The following is a 14047-nucleotide window of genomic DNA, read 5'->3' as shown; positions in this document are numbered from 1 at the left end:
CTGTATTTATTGATTGATTGACATTCAGATGATTATTTCTACACATCACTCAACTCAGTAGGCCTACATTGTGTACCTCCCATGATGCATCGGTGTTTGACCACCAGCTGAGAGTGAGCGCAGTTTCCAGAGCAAGTAGCTGGTTAGCTCCAACTACGCCTTATTATCTCTTTTGCACAGGGAGCATCTGTTATGTTTACTTAACAACACGGTCGGTATAACACGGATAGTTGCCTATGGATGTAGATCATGCTAACGGGTCTTTAGTAGCTAACATGTTTCGCATCACCAAGGTATTCCGGGTGAATAAGGTAGCTAACTAGCAGGCTAAAGTCGGATTGTCAACAGTGATGCTTCTTTGTTTACTCCGTTTTGAAAGGCCTGGCTGGCAGCTGAAGTAGCGATGTTGCGCATTTGACAGATATCTCCTGCTACCTTCAGTGCACTCAGCATCAGCTGACCAAGGGTAAGTATCCAGCCGGCCAGCTACTCTTTTGGCAACTGTCAAGCGCTTGTGGGAGTGGACCAGTAGCGTATAACACCCTATGGGACCAGTCAAGGTACAGTACGTGTACTACATGCTTTATTACAGTGGCAGCTGAGCTACATCATATACAAACCTCCCCAATTCAGGCAACCTTTTGTTCACCTGTTTAGCTACATGATTGAAACGATTTCTATGAAATGACTAAAAGCTTTTATGCTAATTTCTTGCAGTGATGGAGCTGTCATCTCAAGACCCATCTCCCATTGCTCTGGATCTCTCAAAGAAATGTGCAAAGAATTATTTGAACCCTGGCTCTGCAGAGGCCGTGGACCTGGTGAAGGAGCCCAGCTGGTACAGCAGACACACAAGGAGCCACAATACAGTGCCAGATTTCACACAAAACAAAACTGACTGCCTTGTGTCCAAGCCCATGCAGATTCTCTCAGATCAAACACTACCTGACTCAACTGGCAGGCCCCCCTATGGGACCAGGTCTTCTTCTCTCTCCTCCCACAACCCACTGTCTTTTCAATTAATGGATAATAGTAAGGGAGTTAAGGCTGGCTTCATGCAGCTAAACACAGGGCTGGATGGAGGTTTCTATTGCAGAGGGGAGCCTGGTTCTGACAATGGCAGCAGGCACACCGATATGACATTTGATCAGGGATCAGGTCTTGACCTTTTAGGCCTGCACAATGGTATGGACAGCCGCTTAGAGGAGGACTCAGAGTTGTCTGAGACCGACCCCACAGAGAGTCCAATTGCTGAGAGCATTGATGGAGAAGAGAGTCAGTGTGGCTCTGATGTCATTTTCCTTGTTTCCACAACTAAGGATACACTCATAACTCAGGACTATTCAAACACATGTAGTTCTTTAGACAGGGAATGTGTTAGTCCCTTAGTGGATCCTCTGTCCCCTGCTGATGCTTCTATGGATGAACGAAAAGGTTGCTTTCTACTGCCTCAGAAGATGAGCTCCCCCAGTCCAGACAATACATTCTCAGAGGACTCATCTGACAGCGCAGGGGAGGTATTGGTGCATGCGAAACCTGTACTTCACCTGTCAAAATTAGCTGCTGTTTATGTGAAATCTGTCAGTTCTCCTGTCGATATTTCTAGTGATGATAGTGATGTCATTGAGGTCCCTGTCACTAATGAAAAGAGAAAGATTCACAGTTTTCCTATTTTGAAAAAGAGAAGGCGGCTAGATGAGACAGTTGTTAAAAAGAAAAAACATTCTCCACAGCCAAGAGGAGTACGACGTGGGGCCAGTCCTCAGAAATCCACCCCATTAATGCATAAACCCACCAATAGTGTCTGTCAGCGTAATTCAAAAATCCATACCAAAAACTCAAATACAAGTTCACACCGTTGTGGTTCTGCTGACATGGTAGACACTAAAGCAAAATCATGTAGTTCAGAGAAGTCTTGGTTATTGCCAGCTGTCATGCAAATTGTAGATTCAGGTGACTCTGATATGGACAGTCAGACAAGTAGACAAAGGCCCTTGAAGAGCCAAAGTTCTTCTAAATCTCCACAGAGGGAGTCATCACCTGCCTCACACATGGCAGACATCAAACAGGTGCCGTCCAAGCTCCCTTCCCCCAGGAGCAAAGAGTTGCAAACCAAACAGAAAACCCTAACCAAGCAGCCTGTGGCCCCAACTGGCAGCAAAGCAGCAGCAAATAAAACAAATCTCACAAGACGAAGGAGAAAGAAACACAAACAAGCAGGGTCATCCTCAATGTTCTCCCCCGAAGAGCCAGAGATCAAACTGAAATATGCAAACTACAAAGTGGAGAAAAGGGAAAACAAATCAGATAACTTTTGCCCTTTTGTACACATGGAGCGAAGGGAGTTCTCTGCCTGCACTGTTATCAACTATCAGGAGGAGGAAGAGGATGTAGGTCGTAACAGAGGACATCAACAAACTGTGTCCTTGTCCGGTGTTGTTCCTAGGACGTCTTGTTTCCGGCTAGGGCGTCTCAGCTCAGAGAGTAAGTGTCAGCCGCTGCAGGTGTGCTGCCTGTGTGGTGGGTCAGCTAACGCCACGGGCCTAGGGGACCTTCACGGGCCTTACTATCCCACTGGGCAGGCTCTGGAGGAACAGTGCAAACTGCAGGCCCAGAGGGAACAGAACTGCAGTAAACTGTCTGCAGACAGTCAGAAATATGGACAGGTAGGGGACAATGGGTTACATGGACTCAGCAATGGACATTCAGTGGAGGCTACAGATGAGGACTGCATACTTGTTAGTGATTGTGAAAACTCCACATTGCCTTTTGTGAAAAAGCCCAAGGAAAACTGCTCTGTAGATGACTGCCACAAACCGACTGTGATGCCCCACAACACGAATGAACGCTGGATCCACGAGGACTGTGGCATCTGGTCCACAGGGGTTTTCTTAGTTAAAGGAAAGCTCTATGGATTGGAGGAGGCTGTTAGGCTTGCTCAAGAAACAGTGAGTCATGTTGTACAATATAATACCTCTTTGTTTTTGCATAGGCGTGAAGATGTTTAACGACTTATTGATTGGTGTGATATTCTCTTTAGTAAGGTAAATACGGTAGTAATTATCTCTATAATATATGTTTTTAATGGTGCTCTCGCTTTTCCAGGTGTGCTCCACATGCCAGAGAGCAGGTGCAACGATGGGCTGCTTCCTGAAGGGATGCCCCAATAAGTACCACTACAGGTGTGCCGTTCAATCAGGTAAGAGCAGTGCACCTGAGAATGTAGAATGTTGAGAATCTAAAATGTATTGTAGATTAGTGTGGTCGTAAAAACATTTGATGATTGTAATTATACAATGAAGACGTTATGTTGTTCAGGACTTTGCATTCATACTGTACACAAAACGTTTTCAGAAGTTATATAGGCTTAGGTAAATTGAAGGGGATTACCCAGCATTGAAGAGCCTATAGATATTGCAAGAGCTCTTACTGAATGTGTTTTAGCCTCAGGCTAATGCTTGTGTTTGCATACTAATGTTAGTGAAAATGCTTTAAGTGACTGAAGAGTGAGTGAGTCAGTCAGTCAGCCTTGCTTTTCCTGTGTGTGTGTGTGTGTGGGAAGCAGTTCTCTATCGGTGTGAAATGATGTCAGTGAGGAAACAGTTTGCTAACTAAATGCTTTGTTTTCTAATTGATGCACACCGTCTTTGCAGGCTGTGTGCTCAATGAAGAAAACTTCTCCATGACATGTCCAAAGCACAAGGTAGCTATAACAATAATACCTATGGATCTATAGATCTTTTCATTGGTTGAGGTTTTTGTTTCGCAAAGACTCTCAGATGTTCGATTACTAGTCTTTACCACACGGCAGTGTATCCGGAGATGACTCCGCTGTGTCCTTTTGTACCACCTCCTCCCATCTGAAACGCTGTTTTTACCCTGCATCAGCATTTCATGCTTATTGACTAATGAACAGGTGAAGGAAGGGATAGAAAGTAACATGGAAAATGTTTTATCCTGACTGTGGATGTGCGTGCACTGGTTCTGTCTATCTATACTGGGCTTGTTGCAGTTTTTGGCCTATTTATCCTACTAAAGCTTATCCTACTTGCTCAGTTGGTTTTTCATATCTTGTGTGTGAATTTGTGTCATACACACAGTTGTGACCACTTGTCATTTTCCTTGGCAGAACAAACCATTCCGAGGTGTGAATAGGCTGAACAACAGATGACAGGAGAGGAGAGAGAGGCCACCATTAAAGGTATGGTACACACTACAGTATCTGATATTTTTCCCCCATGACATGTCTCAGATTTGTCATGAGACCAGATGGTTTGAATGTATTTATTGTATTAAAAAATGGTTGTCTTTTGTAACGACATTGAAGTAATACGATTTGTCAAGCTCAATGAGATAGTCGTCAATGATGCCCACCACGCCCACTCCTGCAGATATCTGTGGCAGTTAACTGCGCATTTGTTATGCATACCGATATCCGAAGTTGTTCTATGATGGCTTTACAGATTCCCCGAGGATGTCAAGTACACTAATTAAGGCAAGCATGTTCAGTGATTCAGAATGGTCTCTAGAGGATTTCAAATTAGAGTAGGATACAAATGAAGTGGAGTTTCGTTCAGAAACACAGATATCTAGTTATATCACACAGATATCAGTTTAACTTGGAATGTTTACAGAAACTTAATATTAAATATGAATCGGGTCAGTAACAGATCAAAAAAGGTTTGGATTCCATCTAAACATTCTAACATGACAGTTTTGAGGTATAGCCAGTCAGTTTGCTGTTGATGAGTGTGAAATTCAGCTGATATCTTGGCTCTCGTCGACGCTCCCTTCTCCCTTCTCTGAAGACGAGTGGTGTAGAACACGATAACCTCCCCAGTGACTGGCAGGTTGGCAGAACAATGTGTGAAAAAGCTGTGAAACAACTCTGCTCGATGGTGCTAAACATGAATATCCTGAATCTTGCTGCACAGAGCTCCAGCTTTCAATTCCTAACCTATCATGTTGAATTTGCGAATTTGATCTGCTCTGCAGTTTTATAGGTGTGTGTGGTACCTTGTCTAATTACCCCCCAAAATGATCATTCTGTGGCTTTACAAGAGATGAAACAAAAAGGGGGAAAAATGGTGCAGAAAATCTATAATTTCACACTTGTGTCTTTCAAAGGGAGCTGTATCATTTTCACCTCAAGATGTAATCCTATCACCTACTAAATGTAGGCCTATACAGTTAGGTCTGGAAATATTTGACTGACACAATTTTCATAATTTTGGCTCTGTATGCCACCACAGTGGATTTGAAATGAAAAAATCGAGATGCAATTGAAGGGCAGACTTTCACATTTAATTCAAGGGGTTGAACAAAAATATCGTATGAAACGTTTAGGAATTGCAGCCATTTTTATACACTGTCCCCCATTTTCAGGGACTCAAATGTAATTGGACAAATTAACATAATCATAAATAAAATGAGTCTTTTGCAGGCAATGACTGCCTGAAGTCTGGAACCCATGGACATCACCAAATGCTGGGTTTCCTCCTTTGTGATGTTTTGCTGCAGCTGTCTTCAGTTGTCGTTTGTTCGTGGGTCTTTCTGCCTTTGATTTTGTCTTCAGCAAGTGAAATGCGTGCTTGATCGGGTTGAGATCAGGTGATTGACTCGGCCATTGCAGAATATTCCACTTCTTTGCCTTAAAAAACTCCTGGGTTGCTTTCGCAGTATGTTTTGGGTCATTGTCCATCTGTGCTGTGAAGCACCGTCCAATAAATTTTGCTGAATTTGGCTGAATCTGAGCAGACAGTATATCCCTAAACACTTCAGAATTCATCCGGCTGCTTCTGTCTTCTGTCACATCATCAATAAACACTAGTGACCCATGCCATTAGAAGCCATCCTCCACCGTGTTTTATAGATGATGTGGTATGCTTCGGATCATGAGCAGTTCCAAGCCTTCTCCATACTTTTTTCTTCCCCTTATTCTGGTACAGGTTGATCTTTAGTTTCATCTGTCCAAAGAATGCTGTTCCAGAACAGGGCTGACTTTTTTAGATGTTTTTTGGCAAAGTCTAATCTGGCCTTTCTATTCTTGAGGCTTATGAATGGTTTGCACCTTGTGGTGAACCCTCTGTATTCGCTCTTGTGAAGTCTTCTCTTTATGGTAGGGTTGGATAATGATATGCCTACTTCCTGGAGAGTGTTCTTCACTTGGCTGGATGTTGTGAAAGTAAAGTTTTTCTTGACCATGTGAAGGATCCTGCGATGATCCACCACTGTTGTCTTCCGTGGACGTCCAGGCCTTTTTGTGTTGCTGAGCTCACCAGTGCATTCTTTTTTTTCTCAGAATGTACCAAACTGTTGATTTGGCCACTCCTAATGTTGCCGCTATGTCTCTGATGGATTTTTTTTGTTTTTGCAGCCTAAGGAGGGCCTGTTTCACTTGCATTGAGAGCTCTTTTGACCGCATGTTGTGCGTTCACAGCAACAGCTTCCAAATGCAAATGCCACACTTGGAATCAACTCAGACCTTTTACCTGCCTAATTGATAAAAAAAATAACAAAGGAATAGCCCATACCTGTCCATGAAACAGCTTTTCAGTCAATTGTCCAATTACTTTTGGTCCCTTGAAAAAGAGGGGGCTACATATAAAAGAGCTGTAATTCCTAAACCCTTCCTCCAATTTGAGTGTGAATACCCTCAAATTAAAGCTGAGAGTCTGCACTCTAAGCCCATATTCATTATATAACTGTAACTTGAATATGTTTTGGTAAACAGCTAAAATAACACAAATTGTGTCAGAGTCCAAATATATATATGGACCTAACTGTATATTGAAGTTGTTGGCACTTAAATTACACAATTACATAACGCTGTATCGTTGCACAAAGCACACCACCTCTGAACTGATGAGCTGTTTCCTTGTGTCTCCTTCATAGGTTAATCATTGTGAGCAGCATTCCGGTGGTGCTTCTCCCTGTGTCTCCTTCAGCCCAGAGGAATGCCATTACCTTGTTTAGGGGCGAATGTTGAAAAACTGCAACATTATTTTGAATGATTATTTATTTTATACCTTTTAATGTTTACATTGATTCCATTTGGTTCAACCTGTTAATGATACTAGATTGATTGTTTTAAGGAAGCTACATGGTCCTGTGTGCTCGAGTACTGTATGTCGACAGATGGTCAGGAGAAGTGAAGAGGGTTTGGGTCCCCAGGTTTATCACAGCCAGACTGTTCATTGAAAGGCCAAAATATTTCTGTCAATCTTCTGTTTTAATAAATTAAGTAGATATGTTTTTCTTTTTTTTTTTATGTACTTTTATTGTATTTTAAAATGTTTCGGTTTTATTATGACTTTGTGTTATAGAATCGCTGTTGTTTCCATTGTCACTTTTAACGCAAATATGACTTTATTTGAGATAATGTTGAGACAATGAGGGGACAATAATTCTTTTTTTTCAAAATTCACATTTGTGTTACTTCTGTTCTGGTACTTTATGGATTTTAGTATGGGATTTTTCTGGAGGTACTGTATACTTCAGTTATGTTTTAAAACAAAATGGTAATGAGAAATTGATGGATCTCGAGAGCTGCTTCTATCTGCACTATGTAGACATATTTATTAAGTAAGTATGATTTAATCATGTTGTTAATATTTATTTACTTTAAAGGGGCAATCTGGGATTCAAACAACAAAGCAGTCTCCCACCACTTTTATCGTGAACAGCTGATAACAGATGGGGCTGGAGAATATAACCACTCTCAAATTAATAGAGCTTTGGATGCCAGGACTAACCATCCATGAGATTAAAAGAATAGTTTTAAATATGTTTTGAAGCAATACAGTGTTTGTTTACAATAATATTGTTTACAAACAATACAGTAAAGCCAGCCTATATTTTGGGTTCTGATGGGGTAAGTCAGTTGAACAAAGCTAATGAAGCTTTTATAGGTTATATTCTTCAAGAATCAATGGCTATCATTAATTTTAAAGTCCAAAAACAGATGGACCAATCCCAGATTGCCCCTTTAATTCAATTCATTTTATATTAAAATGAACTTTGTTTGATTTGCACATTAAGAGTTAGCAAAGGTAATTTTAAATGATTTTGAATTCAATTTGTTCATGTCACCTCAGACATGATGTTTTCCAGAGATTGTGATGTTGTATTACAGTATGTTCTGTTTATGCAGTCATTTGAGAAAATGTATTCATGTTTCAGCCTTGTGTTCCTGGGGAAGAGAAAGCCTGCATCCTCAAATAAAATGAGTTATTATCTGTAAGATCTTGAACCCTTTGCCTTTTGTGTGACCTGTTTGAATAAATGCTGACATTCCTGTATTCGTCATCCACTTGATGGTGTCATGATCTGTGTCAAAATCAGTCTATTTTCAATAGATGTAGCCATGCTTTAGTGTGACAGGCCTTCATCGCCGAATAGCATGTAATGCAGGCAGACTGCATGTCAGCTGTAGCAGTACTAGCATTTTGTACACCTGGTGCCTCAATCTTTTTATGAGGCCAGATCTACTACATTAAGAAGAATGCCCAAACGCAAATATTAAGTTGCATACAGATGTTCAATTGATCAGTCCCATCCATGTGTTGTTCAGACACATCATAAATGTAGCCTAAGAAGGATGGTGGACCTACAGTAGCAATCTGATGGTACTGTCCAAGAACAGGATGGACGGGCACTCACATTTCAACATAATGCCAGAAATAGTGCATTCCATGCATTACAATGAGCCCGTCCTCCGATTTCTACCTCCAACAGCCTCCACTGGTGCACATATGTGCCAGTATCTCCGGTCTTATTCCAGACATCCTGAACTGTGTGTGCCCTCCATCCTCTCCTGGTATGACTAATAAATGGGCAAATTCTCTCGTCTCCAGCTGATAACATTTATCTTCATGCTGCATTTATTATCTGGCTGAATGTAGTCTCAGCCCTTCTTTGCCACACATTTGCCACACAATTAACTTAGTGTCATCGTTACCTGCGGCTGCGCGCACAGAGTACTTCTCACCTCTCTGCATCTGTCACCTTGTTGATCTCAGAATAGACCTTGTTCCCACCTGCTAAAATAGCCTGGCATCTGAGTCGTGTGACCGCCTGAGTTAAGCTTTCGGTCTCCATGCTGAGGCCCTGAAGCGAGCAAGTCTCTACACACATTTTTAAGCAGCCATTTGCAGCGAATGTTTGAGCAGCTGTTGTGTTTCCTCCCCATCTAAGAAGGGTCTATATTTAGTTTGTCTTTCATTACAAGGGTTTACACATGGAAGGCAATTTGGAATGGCGGCTCCATATGCTATCTGTTTGATCCCTTATGATTGGGTTCTAAGGATGTGTGTGTTACTGAAATGACGTGCTGTAGAAAATACCAAACTTCTCACTGGGTGCCTCATTGGACTTGTTTTTATGAAATACCCTCATCATCCGACAGCCCGAGGGCTTCAGTTCAGGAGGTAGGCTAATAATGATATAACTATGAAATATAAATATAATATAAATATGAAAATACTGCTATTCTGTGGATGATTTAGTCCATGTGTATACATTTCATTTCATCCAGCTCATACCACTCCATCACCAATGCATGGATCCCAACAGGAGCCCAACGTCAGGTGCAGCCTAAGGTGCAGCCCCAGAGCAATATTCATAAAAAGTTCCAGTTCCAATTTCAGTTCTAGATATGGTATTTTGACTAATAAAAGCGTAGTCAACTGTTGACCACCATAGGTAGTGATGTACAGTATGAGGATAAGTTACACACGTGTCATACAAGGACGATACTGTTAAACACCATCCTGACTGTGACACCAGTCAACTGTGTAAGACACTGGGCCAATGAAGCGCAGCATGGCGACCCATGAGAGTTCTTCTTTCTTAACTTTGTACATCTTGATTCAAATGAGTCCCTTTTTAGGGAAAGAGGGACTCATGTCTATGGCGAGAGGACTAATCTCTCTTGTTTATCTAAGAGATTAAAGATAGAGAGATGATGGGGAGCTCTGTCATGCCCCTACAAGGTTGTCTCATAATAGTGTTTATGCCTGCGGCCTGCGCCAGTCTTTGTCTCTCTCCATCCCCTCTTCTCTCTTTCTCTACCCCCCACCCCCCCACACCCATCCCCCCCCCCCCCCCCCTACCCCTTCCACCCCTTGTATAGATACAGCGTTGTTTGCTCTGGGCGCAGTGTTATCTATGCACCCAGGACTGACAGGCTCGTTCGATCACAATCCCTCCCACTGTCTCTGTAGCACAGTGCTGTTGCCTTGGCAGGTCGTCCAGAGCCTTTTCTTCCCAAGTCACACTGAAAACGTGAGAGAAATACTATAGAAATACTATACTATTATATAATATAGTATAATACTATACTATAGAAATATCCTCACTCTTTTCTCTCTGCCAAAATATCCCCTCAGCAACAATTCCTTACATAATATGTGATGTTCTTTACATGAGATACTGCTTGGGATCATTCAGAGAGCATACAGTGCCTTCGGAAAGTATTCAGACCCTTTCACTTTTTCCACATTTTGTTGTGTGACAGACTCGATTTAAAATTTAAATTGAAAGAATTTGCCTTCAATCCACACACAATACCCCAGAATGAGAAAGCGAAAACAGGTTTTTAGAAATTTCAGTAAATGTATTAAAATTGAAATACAGAAATACCTCATGTACATAAGTATTCAGACCCTTTGCTATGACACTCTTAAAATTAGCTAAAATGCAAAAATGTCATCAACAAATCACTCAATAAGTTGAATTGAGTCCATCTTAATGCAAGGATCAAGAGAAAATTATAAGATGTTCTAAGTTGGTAGTGACATCCTAATCTACACAGTGTGTAATTGATTCCTATGCAAATCAGAGACCCTATAGAAACAAAGATATTAATTCCAAAATTACATGAACTATTAACCTTGCATTAAGATGGACTCAATTAAACTTATTTAGTGATTTGTTGATGACATTTTTGCATTTTTGCTCATTTTAAGAGTGTCATAGCAAAGGGTCTGAATACGTATGTACATAAGGTATTTCTGTATTTAAATTTGAATACATTTACTGAAATGTCAAAAAACTTGTTTTCGCTTTGTCATTCTGGGGTATTGTGTATGGATTGATGGCAAATTCTTTTAATTTAATCCATTTTATATTGAGTCTATCACACAACAAAATGTGGAAAAAGTGAAGGGGTCTGAATACTTTCCGAAGGCACTGGACAGTAGATCAAACCCATCCGTGCAAATCATGCAAGTAAGCCCATACTAGATCATCATGACATAGGTTACAGCTCTGTATTGTGTCAGCAGTATGAGTCATTCTGGCAGCACGCAATCGAGAATCAATCTCTCACCCCACTATTATAGATTGGCATATGTTGTTGAAGCTGAGAGCAACCTGGAGAAATGACTGAGTACATCAAGTTGACAGCACACAGACACTGATTGATAAATGTTGTTGGAACATCAGGAATCACGTTTTCTCTCCCAGAGGCTCAAAGCTGTCTGGAAATGACCTTCAACATCCTTGAAGATGTTTCATACAGTACTAACATCCTTTAGTTTTACATTGTTTCTTATCTCCTTCTTCACATGAATGTTTTATTGGTTTGTGACTGTTACTCGGACGCAATTAATCTACAGTACTCTTTGATTCTGTCACTGTACATTTTAATGAAGAGTATCTTTATAGAGATTCCATTCAGCCCTGTTTAAAGAAGTATATTCATCTCTTTTTACTGAGACTGATCTTGTATTGTATGTACAGTAAATGTACTGTCAGGGGATATAGTGTACAATAGAGATACTGCATGGCTATTGTATCAATCTGTGTGAAAATGGATTAATGCGTCATAATAATCTGTGTAACTGAAGAGGGCTTGGCTATTCTCCCACCAATATGTTCTTGTGGATATGGACGTTATCCTACACATTTGGCCCCTGAGGTTTCCCAGCCTCCAGGACCAGGAGACGGCTTACAGTTAATTCCACTAGACCTGGAAGCCATTTCGCTCTCCACTTGGCAAGTAGTTTACTCACACACACACACACACACACACACACACACACACACACACACACACACACACACACACACACACACACACACACACACACACACACATGGACACAATAAACAGAGACTAAACAGACACAGTCACGCTCAACTCTCAACGCCTGCCAATTGGACAGCCCTAAGGGCTAACCTGGGTGACCTCACTGTTGCCACGGTAGGATCACTGTGTTTGATCCCTCCCTGTTTACTCCCTCCCCTGTCATATACACTGCCTTTGTTCATGGGTCGTTAAACGGGACTGAACATCACTGCATTTTCTTCATTAGAAACAACACTTTGACACGATTTGCGTACATGTATCAAACCCTTCCCCAAGACCTTCTTCTTCTCTCCCTCTCCACTCCAGCGGACGGGTCAAGACGGGAAAAACGCGACAGTGGAGGAGCGGTGTGGTGTGCAGGCAGCGCTGTGCCCGTAATTGCTATGCTGAAAATGCAGCACTGATGATTCCACTCCAGCGCAGCAGCGCTCGGCCAGGGAGGGAGAGACGTTCCTCCGTATCCATGCAGATCTGCAGGCCCTCGCTCAGTCAGGCTTGCTGGTAGGCTACTGGTTGTATGATGCAGTGATTCTCACTCACTCACCCTTTTCATTCCCTTCACTGAGGTGGTAAACCATGCTACCACTAGAGAGGGTAGATATTCTTCTCAAATGGGATACATTGTATGTGGTCAGTTATACATCATGCACCTCTACATCCTATTTGTCGACGCCTTTTGACGAGCCAACATTGAAGTACATTTGATTTCAACAACCTTTGTGTCTGTGTCCATAGACAAATCCTGTCATGAAGAAAGTTGTCAGGTTGTGATGCATTAGTACAATGATTCAGTTCTTCACTTTTCTGGTGGTTAGCAGTGAATGGGGTTATACTGTACTGTATCTTCCAGTGTGGCTCAATTAGCAAAGTCTTTGGTTAAATGTATCCATTATGTAATTTTGAGTGATGCTCTGTTTTGGAAAGAGACATTGACTCACTGCTCATTATAACTGAGCAGAAAAATAAATAAAATAAGTCTCAGTGGTTCCAGAGTTTAGTGGGGCATCATGGCTTAGCTGGGGCATCATGGACAGGACTCATCATTAAATAGAGTCTTTATTGAACACACAAACAGGATCTATCTTGTGGAAAAAATTGCATTACATATACTGTAAGGCTGCAAGAATTTTTCGTCTTAGTCATTAGCTGCAGCCCCAATTACATAATACTAAAACTAGAGTTTTGGGCATTAACATCAAGCGCAATGTTTGCCAAGTGTCGATGGCATCATCCACAGAGAGGTGTCAGAATATGAAAGTACTCAGTAATAACGCTGGCCTCTGACTTGCAGCATCCTGGTGATATGATGTAATTAGTAGCAATTTCCACAGCGCTCTAGTGGCTCCTTTCCTGTTGCCACCAGACTGCAGACACACCCCCTCTCAGGCATTTCACACTTCAAAGCGACAGAATAGATTCAGGCTCCATTTCCGATTGCTTTATTTCATTTTTAATGAAAAGAGAGGGAGGTTTAAGGAAGACGGTGTTCCGTTGGCTCGACTGAATAAGACATGAGTCCTGTCAGCGCATCATTATCTACTAGACTAAAACTCCACAAAAGGTGCCACGTCAAGACGGCACATCACAGAAAGACAAGGAGGTCTCATAACACTAATATAACACAACACATAATGACAGGTTTCTCAAGCCTCTGTGTCTATAGGAATATACCACTACAACTTCTGATGTTTGGAGCAAGGCTGGACTGTTGCTTGTAAAGTGTAGTGTCATCAGTTGAAAAAAGTGCAGTATTCCTTTTTCTTGTGATCAGGTGATCAGTCATACAATTGGACAGTAAATGCTGAGGATGTGTGTATTGAGGAGAGGTGGGTGTAGGAGGCACAGGGCACAGGGGGCACATTCATTTGAAACTAATAATGAATTTTCCTGTCATTGCATTCTTCTTACAGAGCAAAATAGCAGAACTAGTTCACCTTCAGTTTCTCTATAATTCAT

General features: G+C 41.6%; 2 protein-coding genes across 3 annotated transcripts in view; one reads left to right on the top strand and one right to left on the bottom strand.

Annotated features, from left to right (window-relative positions):
• Positions 1-14047, bottom strand: part of apol (apolipoprotein L) — a 194109-nt gene that overhangs the window by 51544 nt on the left and 128518 nt on the right. The window lies entirely within an intron of this gene.
• On the top strand, positions 185-7253 carry LOC310809463 (uncharacterized protein). Of its 2 annotated transcripts, XM_083676730.1 has the most exons (6): positions 185-466; positions 718-2948; positions 3106-3199; positions 3654-3703; positions 4130-4201; positions 6895-7253. In XM_083676730.1, the coding sequence occupies exons 2-5, from the start codon at positions 720-722 to the stop codon at positions 4169-4171; spliced, it is 2415 nt and encodes an 804-aa protein (XP_083532856.1). In that variant the 5' UTR covers positions 185-466; positions 718-719; the 3' UTR covers positions 4172-4201; positions 6895-7253. The 2 variants fall into 2 exon arrangements, with proteins under 2 accessions (XP_083532856.1, XP_083532857.1); XM_083676731.1 differs by lacking the exon at positions 3654-3703.

The sequence above is a fragment of the Argentina silus genome (genome assembly GCF_951799395.1).
Source record: "Argentina silus genome assembly, chromosome: 9".
NCBI lineage: Eukaryota > Metazoa > Chordata > Actinopteri > Argentiniformes > Argentinidae > Argentina > Argentina silus.
This window is presented reverse-complemented; position numbering and strand designations above follow the sequence as displayed.